This window comes from Apteryx mantelli, chromosome 1 (assembly GCF_036417845.1).
Source record: "Apteryx mantelli isolate bAptMan1 chromosome 1, bAptMan1.hap1, whole genome shotgun sequence".
NCBI classification, from domain to species: Eukaryota; Metazoa; Chordata; class Aves; order Apterygiformes; family Apterygidae; genus Apteryx; species Apteryx mantelli.
This window is the reverse complement of record NC_089978.1, coordinates 118,847,058-118,859,140: the sequence shown is the minus strand read 5'-3', so window position 1 is coordinate 118,859,140 and position 12,083 is coordinate 118,847,058. Positions and strand designations below refer to the sequence as shown.

Below are 12,083 nucleotides of genomic sequence, written 5' to 3'. Positions count from 1 at the left end.
AAAACGCTGTTCTGTTTCTTTGGTGTTTCCTTATGGATGGCTGCCAAACAGCTCAAGTGCAGCAAGGCTAAAACAAGCCCTGTTGTCTTCCTGTCCTGACCTCCTTGTCTTGTGCCATGTAGCTGGGGCGCAGTCTGCTCTAGCTGTCCGCACAGATGCTTCTTGCTGCCTCAAAACAGCCAGTGCCCTTTCCTCTGGTTTTGGCTGGGGAGCCCAGACTGCAGATGTCCCTCAGAACGGTGCATGGTGCTGGGCTGGGTCATCCTGCCTTGTGCTTTGCTTTTTGGCTCCCCCTTTGCTTCTCACCCATTATCCTTGACTTTCCAAGCCCTCAGAGCTCTTAGGTTGTTCCTGGGCTACCCTTTCCCACCCTGCTTCACTCAGCATGGAGGTGTGTGCTGGCTTTTCCTTCCTGGTTCTTCAGACAAACACCTTTGGGCTGTTTGGAGCATTTTTGGACCTGCATGCCCATCCTTGCTTGGAAGGAGATCTCTGTGGACATCCACAGTACTCCGTTGTCATCCCTTTTCTCCTCTTTCCTAAGTTCCCCTGTCATACGTGGCCACAAATAAGTAAACTGAATAACTGCAAATGTAGACATGTTGGTTGCTTAATCATGATGACTAACATTGCTTCATCGCTTCTTTATGCTCCTCTATCCAGATCCATCTGCTGTTGCTTTGCTTACCAATTGATAACCGTGAATCAGGGTATTTCCCTCTTTTTTCTCTGCCCCACCTGCACGGGGGCTCTGGTCCGTGCCTGTTGCTCCTAGGGTCTATGACAACTTGCAAAATCATCCAATTCCCCAGAAACGGGGTGATTCATGTCCCGCTGGTACAAGGAAGCTTCCTATTATGAATGTAAAGGCCCATCCCATGTGCGTGAATTGTGAAATAACATGATGATACCATGCTTGTGTTATAATGCAGTTGTCTTTGACTGCTGAGGTAAAAGTAGGGCTAGTTAAGAACCAGGCTGCAAAACTCCTCCTGCCCTGCTCCTTGTTGGTCCCTGACACACTTGCAAATATCCCGTTTTATTGTATCTCTACCAAAGTGCTTTGGGTGTTTTTTCTGATAGGTTTATGTCTCAGGAGTATGCTGATGATATGAAATGTGGGCTTTTTTGGCTTTATCAAGACCTCAGAGGTGAGGTCTGTCTCTGCTTTCCCGCAGCCTGGTCTGAGTGTTAGTGCAGTTACTGACAACTCTTCCTCTTCTGGCAGGAGCGCTTGCCAGGGAATTCATGAAATGCTGCAGGGAGTGTTATTTTTCCTATTGAGGTGAAAACTGAGGCAAAGAGGGGTGCAGTAGCTAATCTAGTATTCTAAAACAAATCAGCAGCAAAGCCGAGCTAAAAGCATGAGGGTTGTTTTGGGCTGTTCCCCACTGCCGGGGCCAGCTGGCAGGATTTCTGCTCTCCCCAAAGCGTACCCCTGTGGGTGAGGGCGGATGCAGCTGGTGACACCCCTTCTTCAGCCCTGGCTGCCCCATTGCAGAGCCAGCTCTGGCTGGAAATGGCTGTCTTCAGAGGAATTCAAACAGCGCTTGGAAGAAAATAAAGCAGAACGAATAGCTCTTCTCGAAAAGCCGTTAGCAAATTCCAGTCCGCAGAGTCCAAAGCCTTTTTAGGGCATGTGACGATCCCTTTCTCCCCTCTTCTTGCTCTCCCTTCTGGGAATAAGGATCTGTTACAGCTTATCTGTCAAAGGCGGTTAGTAAGGGAATCTGGCATATGTTTTACTGGAGCAACATTTCAGATTTTCAGTTTGCAGACGCAGTTCCTGCAGCCCCGGTCTCAATCCCATCTAACAGTGGGCAGGCTGGTTGGGACGGTCCCAGACGGTCCCAGAGGGCAGATGCACGTTGTCCCTGCTAGCTGGCCAGGGAGATTTGGCTGATAGTGAGTAAAAGCCATTTGGGTGGCTGCGAGGGAGCCTGGCTGCGGCGAACCCATGCCATTAGTTCTCTACTGCTCTGTCCCTTGTGCTGTCTTTTCCATCGGGGTAAAGTGGATGTAAGATAATATCCTCAGGATTTGGTAACTGTCTGTACCAGGGCCAGCTTTTGGCACAGCAGGTGCTTTAAGGCAGCAAGTTGCTGAGGACAGCAAATCTTCTCTGGTAATAAGCATCCTGCCATCCTTTTACCCCTTCTCCCTGCTCCTTTGCACAGCATTTAGCAGGGATGCGAGTAAAGAGGAGGGGAAGAGCTGTGTCCCCATTTCATTCTGGGATGTAGGTTTGCTTTTTTACCCACCTGCTTTATTGTTGTAAGAGCAGCGCAGAAATGCTTGGGCAAGTGCCTGTCCACAGTTCACCCCAAGGTGAAGTAGCAGCCTTGGCCTTGACGGCGCACTGATTTAAAATACTGGCCGCAGCACTAATGCACAAAACCTGTTGCCTCCCTGGGGAGACTGTCAGAGCTGGAGAGTCAGAGGCAATGAGTCACTTGCAGCTGAGTAGAAAAGCCATTTGCTGCCTGCCTGTGTCATGGGCAGATATCTGGCTGCCTGTGCAGCATGCTTGCAGTCTGGTTTGGGGGAGAAAAGGCAAAGCCTGCAATGTTTGGGGCCTGCTGCCCGTGGCCTTGGGCTCCTCAGAGTAGACAGTGAAATGCTGAGGGAGAAAGCTTGAGCTGCAAAGCTTTGGGATTGGGAGGGGGGCTGAGACCAAAGCTAAAGTAGAATTCAGGCAGTCTTTGAGTGCTTGAACCCAAAGCTGAACACTGCCCTGTGTACCTGCAAGCCTCCTGTAACCACTACCCCTTTTTTTCTTTAAATATGGAGTTTCCCAGGATGCCTGTCATTCTGATCTGTGTACGTGCTCAGAACTGATCCAATCTGAATAGGTAAGTGCCTAGCATTTTTCTGAGCTGTATTAGAATTAAAAAACTAAAGAGAGTGATATTTACAGGGCTGAATCTGATAAGCAAGCTCCAAAGGTGCCCAAGCATGACCTGGCAGGATCCAGAGCCTAAACTACTACTTTCTTTTTGAAGAGAACATGTTGGGGGAGGGGATGAACAGGAGAAGCAAGTCTCATAATTTAGCATTCAGGGGCCTAACTGGAAGGTGAGAGTCCTGGGCTTTCACCTTGTTCTCATGAATATTTTATGTTTTATATAATGACTTTCAAATGTAAAATGCAAAACCATCCTGGGAGCAAGGGCACAGAGTCCTGGGCTTCCCCCTCCTACATGAGTCCCAAATCACTTTGTTATTGCATAAGGGTGATCAGCACATGCAGCAAAATGCAAACAGAAGTTGCTGCTATCTCCTGAAATCTGCTGTGAGGCCCAATAATATTGAGAAAGGTATAGATTGACCTCAATCACAGAAATGAAGGTGTGGACTCTGGAGCCTAATGATTACATATTTCTTCCACAGTAACAGTCAACGTGCTTATCATGGCGTGCTGGATGAAAGACATATTTCAAGATAAATGGGACCAGTAGAGAGACTGCTTTTTTTGTACAGTCGCCCATGACTGTTCAGAAAGAATCCAGACACACCCAAAGAATCTCACATTGTTAGACCTGGGCAGGAAATAGATTTTCTTTCCTCGGAATATTTCTGCATAGAAATGTGAAGCGTGACCAGGAGCTGAAAGTCTTGTGGGATGGGAGGTTAAAAGTGCATTTGACAGAGGTGGGGTTTTTTTTAACCGTTGAAACATCAATTTTTCCTGGTTGACACTGAAAAAAGTTTTTGAGGGAAATGTCCATTTGCCAATTTTTCTATGTTGCTTCTCCACCCACTGGGGAAAGAAAAAAAAGGTGAACTCTGCTCCATCAGTAAATATGAGGGCTGAGTTCAACACTTTATGCACCTTATTCTGGCACATACTTAGAGGGGAGAAGTCTGAATTAACCAGCAAAACATTGCAAAATTGGGACTTGAGCTTGATTTTGATAGCTAGGGTTCGAAAGCCTCACCTCTGGACTTGTGCCTCTTTGGGAAATGCCTTTCGTTCTGCACCTACTTCACAGCTTGAAGCTGCTGCATGTTTCTCAGTGCAGTCTCTCCCTAATATCACTTCCAAGCTGGTAGCACAATGTTTTTCCTTGCAGACAGATCATAACCCCAGGCGGAGTGCGACATCAGACACGGAGAAGTTTATGAAAAAATTGGCGTACTCTTCTGTCAAGCAACAGTTAAAAGAAAATCTGCAAAGGGATTAGCTGCCGTACACTGAGGTGCTTGCTGACAGATGTCTTGAAAATCTGGAAACACGTTGATCTATCTTAACATAGGAGTTTTTTTGGCTCTCCCTCTTTCTCCTTCTCCTCATCCCTCCACCCATGGCACGAATGGGAATTCCTTGGCATCAGCAGTGCTGCCTGGGACTTGTCTTGGTGCCTGAATTTTCCAGACTGGCATACTGATCTCCGGGTGCAATGCAGACTGAGCTAAACCTAAATACTTAGATGAGTTGCAGATGCCGGCTTCGGCGCTGATGCTTTGTGCCAGGGCAGTTAGGATTTTATCTCTGTTCCAACTGCAACCTCTCAGCTTGTTTTAAAGTAGCTTAAATGTTAGCCATTAAATATAAATATCTTCTTTTTGCTCTGGGTGAAAGTGATGTTCAAAACTTCACAGTGTAAATAAGGTCTGGGGAAAATGTTTTGGGCAATGCTTCAGTCAAACCAAGTGGCTCTGGCCATTCTCCCTGCCTTATCCCTGAGATACAGCTGTGTCCCCTCTCCCCCTTTCAGCAATATAGCTGAGGAGGTTATGACCTCCCTCAAGCAGTCTTCAGGACTTTGAGTTAGCTGTCAGACCCTGAATTCTATGGATTTTGTGGCATGGTCTGGGGCAAACCACACAGGACATCTTACCCAGGTGGTTTTGTTTCTGCATGGTTTGATTTCTGATGATTGCTCAGTCTGAGGTGCTCGGGTGGCCCTGAGGTGAGAGGGATGTGGACGTGCACACCCCCACACGCAGAGTGATGCATTTTTTTAAACTGTTCTTCATCTCTGACCAGCATGTTCCCTGTAAGAGGGAGCCACTCCTGCAAATGTAGTTGATTCTCCTTCCTCCAAATCTCCTCCCTCCCCCCGTATCTATTTTCCTCCTGTAAAGGAAGGCTGTGGCTCCTCCTGGCTTGTGGAGGAGTCGGGAGCCTCCTGCCTTGCTGACAACAAGACAAGGGCCTGGCTTGTTTGGCTGGGCCAAGTCCCCTTTTTGTTGTTCTTTCAGCTAAAGAGGTTGAAGGGCCTGTGACTTACCTCACATCAAAACTCTCCTCTGCTTCCTATGCCCTGTAACAGAGTCAAGGAAATATAGCGTGGACGGGAGCAGCCCCGAAACTGCTCTGATACTGTTAGCCATGCAGGTTACCTACCGCCTGCTCCAAAATATAAAGTTTGCAAATCCTGTCTTAGGCCTTCTTTGCTCCTGCCCTTGCTCACAAGAGGAATGGGGTAAGTGCTCACGGGGCCTGGTGCTTGAGGATGTGTGGTATTTTGTGCTGAATAAGGAAAACCACTCTGATTTCATAACATACACAAGCTGCATTTCTGCCAAACTCTCTTCATCTGAGGGCTAGACAACAGTCCAGCCTCGCTCTTCGCCTGTGTGTCACGGGAAGCCGGTGCACACGGGACAGGCGGAGTATTGCGAGGCTGGATGATTACGTCATTTTGCTTTCCTAAGGCCAAGGATGCAATTCCCAGTCACGGCTCTTGCATGACAACAGCATCTGACAGCCCCAAGGTTTGGGGGAAACCTACCCTAATCGCCCTGGCGCACACAGCACCTGCCTGGTCTCGCCTCTCGCTGGGGCTGCGGACACGCTGGTGTTTTTTATGCCCTTCCTGAGAAAAGGCAGGGCAGACAGAGACGTGTTCATGGCTCAGCACGAGCACCAAGCAGGTCAGCACGCCAGCTAGCGTTGTCCTTCATCCCAAGAGCAGGATGCCACTGCCCGGCCTCCAGCTCTGCCCACCGACGGAGGGGACATGCCCCGTGAGGGGAGGAAAGAGGAAGCAAGCCCAAGCAGCCTGCCGGCACCAACGGTGTCACGAGAAAGGCCATGGGGTGGGCAGCAACCTCATGGATATACCATCAGCGTTGTCTCAGTCATACCCGTCCGCCGCTGGCTATGACAGTGATCCCGCTGCCAAGCAGCAACCACGTGGTCTGGCCAAAATGATCCAGCTGCTTCTGGGGAAAGCGCTCATGAATGACTTGCTTGTGTTCAGCGTCCAGATCTGCCTTCCTGGAAAGCCTCTTCGCTGCAACCTTGGAATTGAGATGCTTTTGTCTTTGAAGTGGCTGCGTTGCTCCTGCTCGCTAAGTCACATGAATAAACTGCATGAACGGACGTATGTCCCCAGGAAGCCAGAGCCCCGCCACGGGAGCTGGAAACGTCTGAGCCAGCACTCATGCTGGCTGCCTCGCTAGGTTCAAGAAAGTTGCCCTGTCTGAGCCTCAGTTTCCCCACTGATACCGTAGTGAGGACAAAATTTTCCTCAAAAGACTAATGAGTGTTTGTAAAGCTCCCTGATGAAGAGTGCTCTTACGATTGCTAAGCTATTTTTTATTGGGGTCAGGGAGGTGAACAAGTGCAAAGGTGATGAGGCTTTTGAAACACAGGTTCCCATTAAGTCTTTAGCTCACACGGTGCTTATTATAATCTAATTTGACTGGAACTGGACTAATCTTATAATGCTATAATGTCATTTCCATGGTCTTTTTATATTTTTATTGTTACTGTGCATTAATGCAATACCCTGCAAAAGCTCTGAGAAGAGGATGTGAATGCTTAGTGAATCACTGATAACATTTTTGCGGGGCATTTTTATGCTCCTGTTAGGCTCATATGTTGTGAAGTCACACAGTGCCTGTAAATAGTAAGAATGCACCAAATTCATCTTGAATTATCTCGCAACAGGCTTCACTTGCTCAAGCAAAGCATTCAGAGACAAGAAATCAGGCTTCTGCTCCTGGCTTGTCCCTGACCCGCTCTGTGAGCCTGCCTGAATCACTTCTGTTCATGTTTTCTTCCCTGCCTTGCTCTGTCTTGTCTCCTCTGTTTGGGATGGAAATAGTTTGTACATACAGGGATGTAGCGGGTCCCCAGTCTATATCCCATGCCATCTAGAAAAGGCTTCTTGTATCCTCAAACTTCTTTTTTTTTTTTGTAAATTTACCCTGAAAGATGCTTTTTCCTGTCCTGCATCTTGTATTTCTTAATTTACATTTTTTCCTTTGCTATTATTTATTTCCCTAGTTATAAATCTTTTGAAACATTTGAATGAAAGATCTTTATCCATTTAAAGACGCTCAAATTTTACTTCAAAATAGCCCCACAGTGCTTGCTCTAAATACTTGTGGGCACATCTATGAGGACTTATAACAGGAGGCTGCATGCAAAAAATACTAAGTAGGCTCAGTGATATTACCGTGAATGACGTTTCAGCCCTAAAATCATCTAAGAGAAAAGGCAAATAGACTGGTATGTTCTATCAACTCTTATCATCACCTCTGTTCCTCTTCCAAGTCTTGAAGACAGTCTTGATGTAATTGAAGCTTAAGGGCCAAAGCGTGAGTTTCATTTTGAGTGCGAATATACTAACCCTTTCTCTTCCGTGCTTCTCTGATTATTCTGTTCTTTGGCTCCTCCGTTTTGAGTGCATTATGAAGCTGCAAGTCAAACCTCCCGCTCTGAAAACGTTTCTGCAGGCTAATAATGTAAAGCCATGATGGAGTGTTGCTGGGTCACTAGGTGCCAGCTATCAATGTGTCTGCTACCAGTGTACCTGCCACGACAGTCATGGTTAGGAAACTAGTCTGTACAGTAACATACACAGTCCTGACTCTTGCTGCGTGCAGCTCGCAGTGACTTGACACACCTTATGAGATGGCTTGGTATTGCACTGCTTTCTCCCTCTCTGTGGCTCAGACGGGTTGGATTCCTGCTTCTGCAAGACATACGCAGGCCTCTGCATGTCGGCAGCAGGGTCTCCCGCGAAGGGTACCTGCAGGATCTGAGCCTTGGGAGGATGCCTTGCTCCCCTACCACCGCCGCTCCTGGTCTCTTTTCTTACTTCGTGAACAAACAAGCCACTGGGGGATTCATTTGCAAGGACATTTGAATGTCTGTGCCCTTGAGAAGGGCTCTCTCATTCATCTTTTATTTACAAACAACATAAAACCCAGCCCCAGTGTTGCCAGATTTGTGCATTTTCGTGTTTCCCGGACATACTCTGATGTATTTCTGGTGTTTACACGTTTCAGTGTCGATTGCCGGGGCAGCATCCCCAGCACAGCAGCGGTGCCCGTACGCAGGGAGGGCCCACACCTGGCACTAAAACCAGCCCGGGTTGGGGCGCTGGTGGCCGCGGGACGGTCACAACTTGGCCGAAACTTGGAGAAGCCCCGCCGCTCTGTCTGCTTTGCAGCAGAACAAAAGGCAGCTTTTTCTGACATTTCCCAGGAAGCCGGATGAACGCCGGGGCGGGAGCGCTTTCCCCCCCTTAAAACAAAGAAACGCGGCGCAGCTCCTTGCGCCGACCTCGGCGCCACCGCCGGCCCCGCACCCCGCGACGTAAGCGCCGCATTCCGGGGTGCAAACCGGGCGGCCCGGCGGGGCGGCACCCGCCGCGCTGCCCGCCGAGCCGCGGGGGAGGCGCGGCGCTCCGGCCCCGGGGCGGGAGGCGGTGGCGGCGGTGGCGGCGGGGGGCGGGCCGGGGCGGGGCTTCCCCGCGCGGAGGCAGCGCCGGGCACCCCGCGGCGGCGCGGGCGGGCGGGCAGGTGAGGGCGGCTGAGCCGAGCCGAGCCGAGCCGTGGGCTCCGTCGAGTGGAGGTGTGCGGCACCCCGGGTTTATTTTTGTAACTTCCCGGGGGAGGGGGCGGCCCCCCCCCCTTTTTTCTGCTGTCGCTCCGTGCCCCCCCGCCCCTCTTTTTGCGCGGCCCCCGGCGCCGCAGCCGAGGCGGTTTCTGCCCGCCGCCTCTTCCCCCGGGAGCCGGCGGGGAGGCGGCCGCCCCCGGCCGGGGACGATGCCCCCGCCTCCCCCGGCGCCCGCCCGTGCCGGCGCCGCCGCCTCGCCTTTGTGCCGCCGGGCCCGGCGCGACGCCCGCCCCGGCAGCGGGCGGCCCGCGGTGCCCCAGGGCGGGCGGTGAGGCGCCGCCGCCGCCCCGCGCCCCGGCAGCCATGCGGACCCTGCGGCCGGAGCTGGCCTCCCTGCTCCTCCTCGGTAAGTGCCGTCCGTCGCCCCCGCGTCGCGGCGCGTCGCGGCGCGTCGGGCTGGGCTGGGCTGGGGGGCGAAAAACTAAAAAATAGATAAAAATAAAAATCGGGGTCTCGTTTCGGCCCCAGGCGCCCCCGCGGGCGTGCTCGCGCTGCCCCGGCGCGCGACGTGGGTCTGGGGCCGGGGGCTCCGCGCTGAACTTGCGAAACGCCGCGGCCGGGCTGGGCGCTGCCGAGCGGCGGCGGCTCGCAGCGCGGTCGCCAGCCCGGCGAGCTGAAGTCGGTGGTTTTTCCCATCGTGCAGGGAAAATGCCTTGGGTAGGGTCGGCGGTGCTCTGGGCTGCAGAAACAAAGTGCTCTCGGTGGTTCTTGAAGATTGCGTTGAAAGGTAGAGAGAAAGCGATCCCTGCTCCCTCTAGAAACGCAGTTTGATTGCTTTGTGCTGTCTCTCCCAAACTCCCCCTATACTTCCACGAGCTGCGGGTCTCGTTCTTCTCTTCCTGCCTGTGATTTGTGTGCCGTGCGCCGTTAAACATCTGTTTTTGTCCCATCACACTAGTGCCTGCTTAGTGCATGACTATATGTAGCTCTGTAGAGCACTTTGGGATCCCACTGCTTGGTGAGAGATGCCGTAGCAATGCCAGATCCTTTCCCAGAAATTTGAGAAGAGCAGAATGCAAGACAATTGCAAAAACATGATTTTTTTTTTTAAACAGCCCACGTGCCTAGCTTAGTATTAATGAGTCAATAGGAATGTTTGTGGAAAATACAATGCAGCACCTTCGCACTATTTTCTGCCTGTGTATATACGGGGAAACCTTAGGGTTACTTTGATTTGCCTTTTTATTAGTAAGATTTTCTGCCAGCATTCACGTTCTTGAAGAAAAAGGAACAGAGCTGACAATCTTATTGTCTTAAGAGTTGTCACATGCCTGCTCTGCCAATTTGGAAACTGTGTCTTTACTTGAATTGCAGTCATGCATCTATGTCTCTAATTTGCTTGTGTGTGTGTGTGCATGCGTGTGCATGTGGTTTTTTGTACTGTCTGTCTTTAGGAAAGACAAAGAAAGATGACCCTTTGAAATGGTTTTGGAGAGGGTTCAAACTTCCCTTAACCAGCAGCTTTCTCCTCCCAGTTCACTGGAAAACATCTGAAAGCTAAGTTTATCCAGGATTACTTTGCTCCGCGGTTACCAGCAGTCTGTCCTAGTCTGCAAGAAGGGTGTAGAAAAACTGAAATTGCTGGCTGGCTTGGCTTTGAGCACTGAATCCATCTGGTTGAAGAACAATAACACCCTTCTGGATCAAGTATTCCTAATATGGAGCGCACGGGTGCTGGTCTGGTGTGGGGTGGCCCTGGCCGATGCAGCGGCGCAGCAGCAGAGGGCATCATGTTGCTGGAGGTTTCCGTGTGAGGCGGTGCAGAAGCGGCACCCTGCCCCGCTGCTGCTGCACACCCCACTTCGCGCCAGCCCGCCCAGCCCCACGCCCTTGCTGGGTACCAAATGGAGCATTACTTCCTGCTCGCGGGAAGCAGCTTTCTGGTTTTGACCTAAAACTGGATGCAACTTTCCTTCGTCTGCCACAGCGGGCTAGGTGTGAGGGGTCTTCCGTCACCCTGAGAACTGGTTGCTTTTCAGCGGTCCCCAAATCCCATATACACATGTGGTTTGTAAAAACACTGTGCCAGCTACCCTCCTTACTTTAAATATAAAACTGTATTTTTAACAGTAGGGAATGTACTGCATGTATGCTTGGAATTAGTTTTCTTTTGGTGTTTTTCACCTGGACTTCTTTAAACAGTTGATGTGCATTTGCCACGCGACTGATTTTAATGGAACCTGCTATGACAATGTCTCAAAGCCTGGAGTTGCACAAAAGTGCTTTAAGTTCCTGCTTTTCAAACCAAGGCATAATTTGACTTTCTGGGGAAGAGACTGGAGTAAAAAGCCTTATTTCATAATGTAAGTCTCTGACTGGATAAAAAAGGACCATAGCTTTCCAAACAAGTAATGTTAATGCTATGATATATGGCTAAGGTACTATGGGGTGACTATACTGAGAAAGAAGTACAACTCAGTTTTTCCTTATCCTTTTGCAAACTCATTAGAATCACTAAAGGAGGAACTGTGGTTATGGAAAGAGCTGGTGGATGATTTAATGTAATATATCAAGCCTTAACTAGCTAACAGAATCCAAGTAACTGCAAAACCAGGGTTTGAAAACCCACATCTGGCATGTGGGTGTAACATTTGTAGATCTCTGCTGGTTTTTCTCTCTTGCTGCAGTGTTTGTTACAGGGTTCTTTAAACAAGTGGCACTTCATCACAGCAAGTACAAAATGGGAAAATAGAGCAAGTGCTGTAAATAATCCTCATGCAGTGATGAGACCATTAATACTTGTGTCAGCCAGTGCTAATCCTGTGTATAGTTGCAAGATTTACCTTTTTTGCAGGGATGCATAGTCTGATACTACTCATATTTATTGTGTAATATATAGGAAACACAATAGGCTTCTGGGGAATGCTGAATTCATTCATGTTGGTGACTGGTTTATGAATAGTTCTGTTTTGGAGTCTCCCGCAATACCCAGAATACCACCTGTGAATGCAATTTACAGCTCTTTGTGTTCAAACATTGTGTATGTATATATGTACATAGACTCATTACCCTCTTCCTCTCTCTATTCATGCATAGTAATTGGTGATTTATTTGTGATTCCTACAGGGGAGCAGAGCCAGCGTAAGGTCTTGCAACTGCAGATTGCTTGTAAATGGCATATTGGACTGAAATAATGATGCTGAGGTGACTCCTGGAGAAACAAGGGCTTCTTTGAAAGGCCTGTCTCCTGGTGGAGTCTGCCTGGTGGGGAAGGGGAGGAGGC

At 49.8% G+C, this 12,083-nt stretch overlaps 1 protein-coding gene across 2 annotated transcripts in view; it reads left to right on the top strand.

Moving 5' to 3' along the window:
* The first annotated feature begins 9,135 nt into the window (after positions 1-9,135).
* Positions 9,136-12,083, top strand: part of IGSF3 (immunoglobulin superfamily member 3) — a 109,775-nt gene continuing 106,827 nt past the window's right edge. For both annotated transcript variants that reach the window (XM_067300053.1, XM_067300048.1), the window contains exon 1: positions 9,136-9,206. In XM_067300053.1, the coding sequence (XP_067156154.1) occupies positions 9,164-9,206 (43 nt within the window). In that variant the 5' untranslated portion in view covers positions 9,136-9,163. The remainder of the gene's footprint in view (positions 9,207-12,083) is intronic.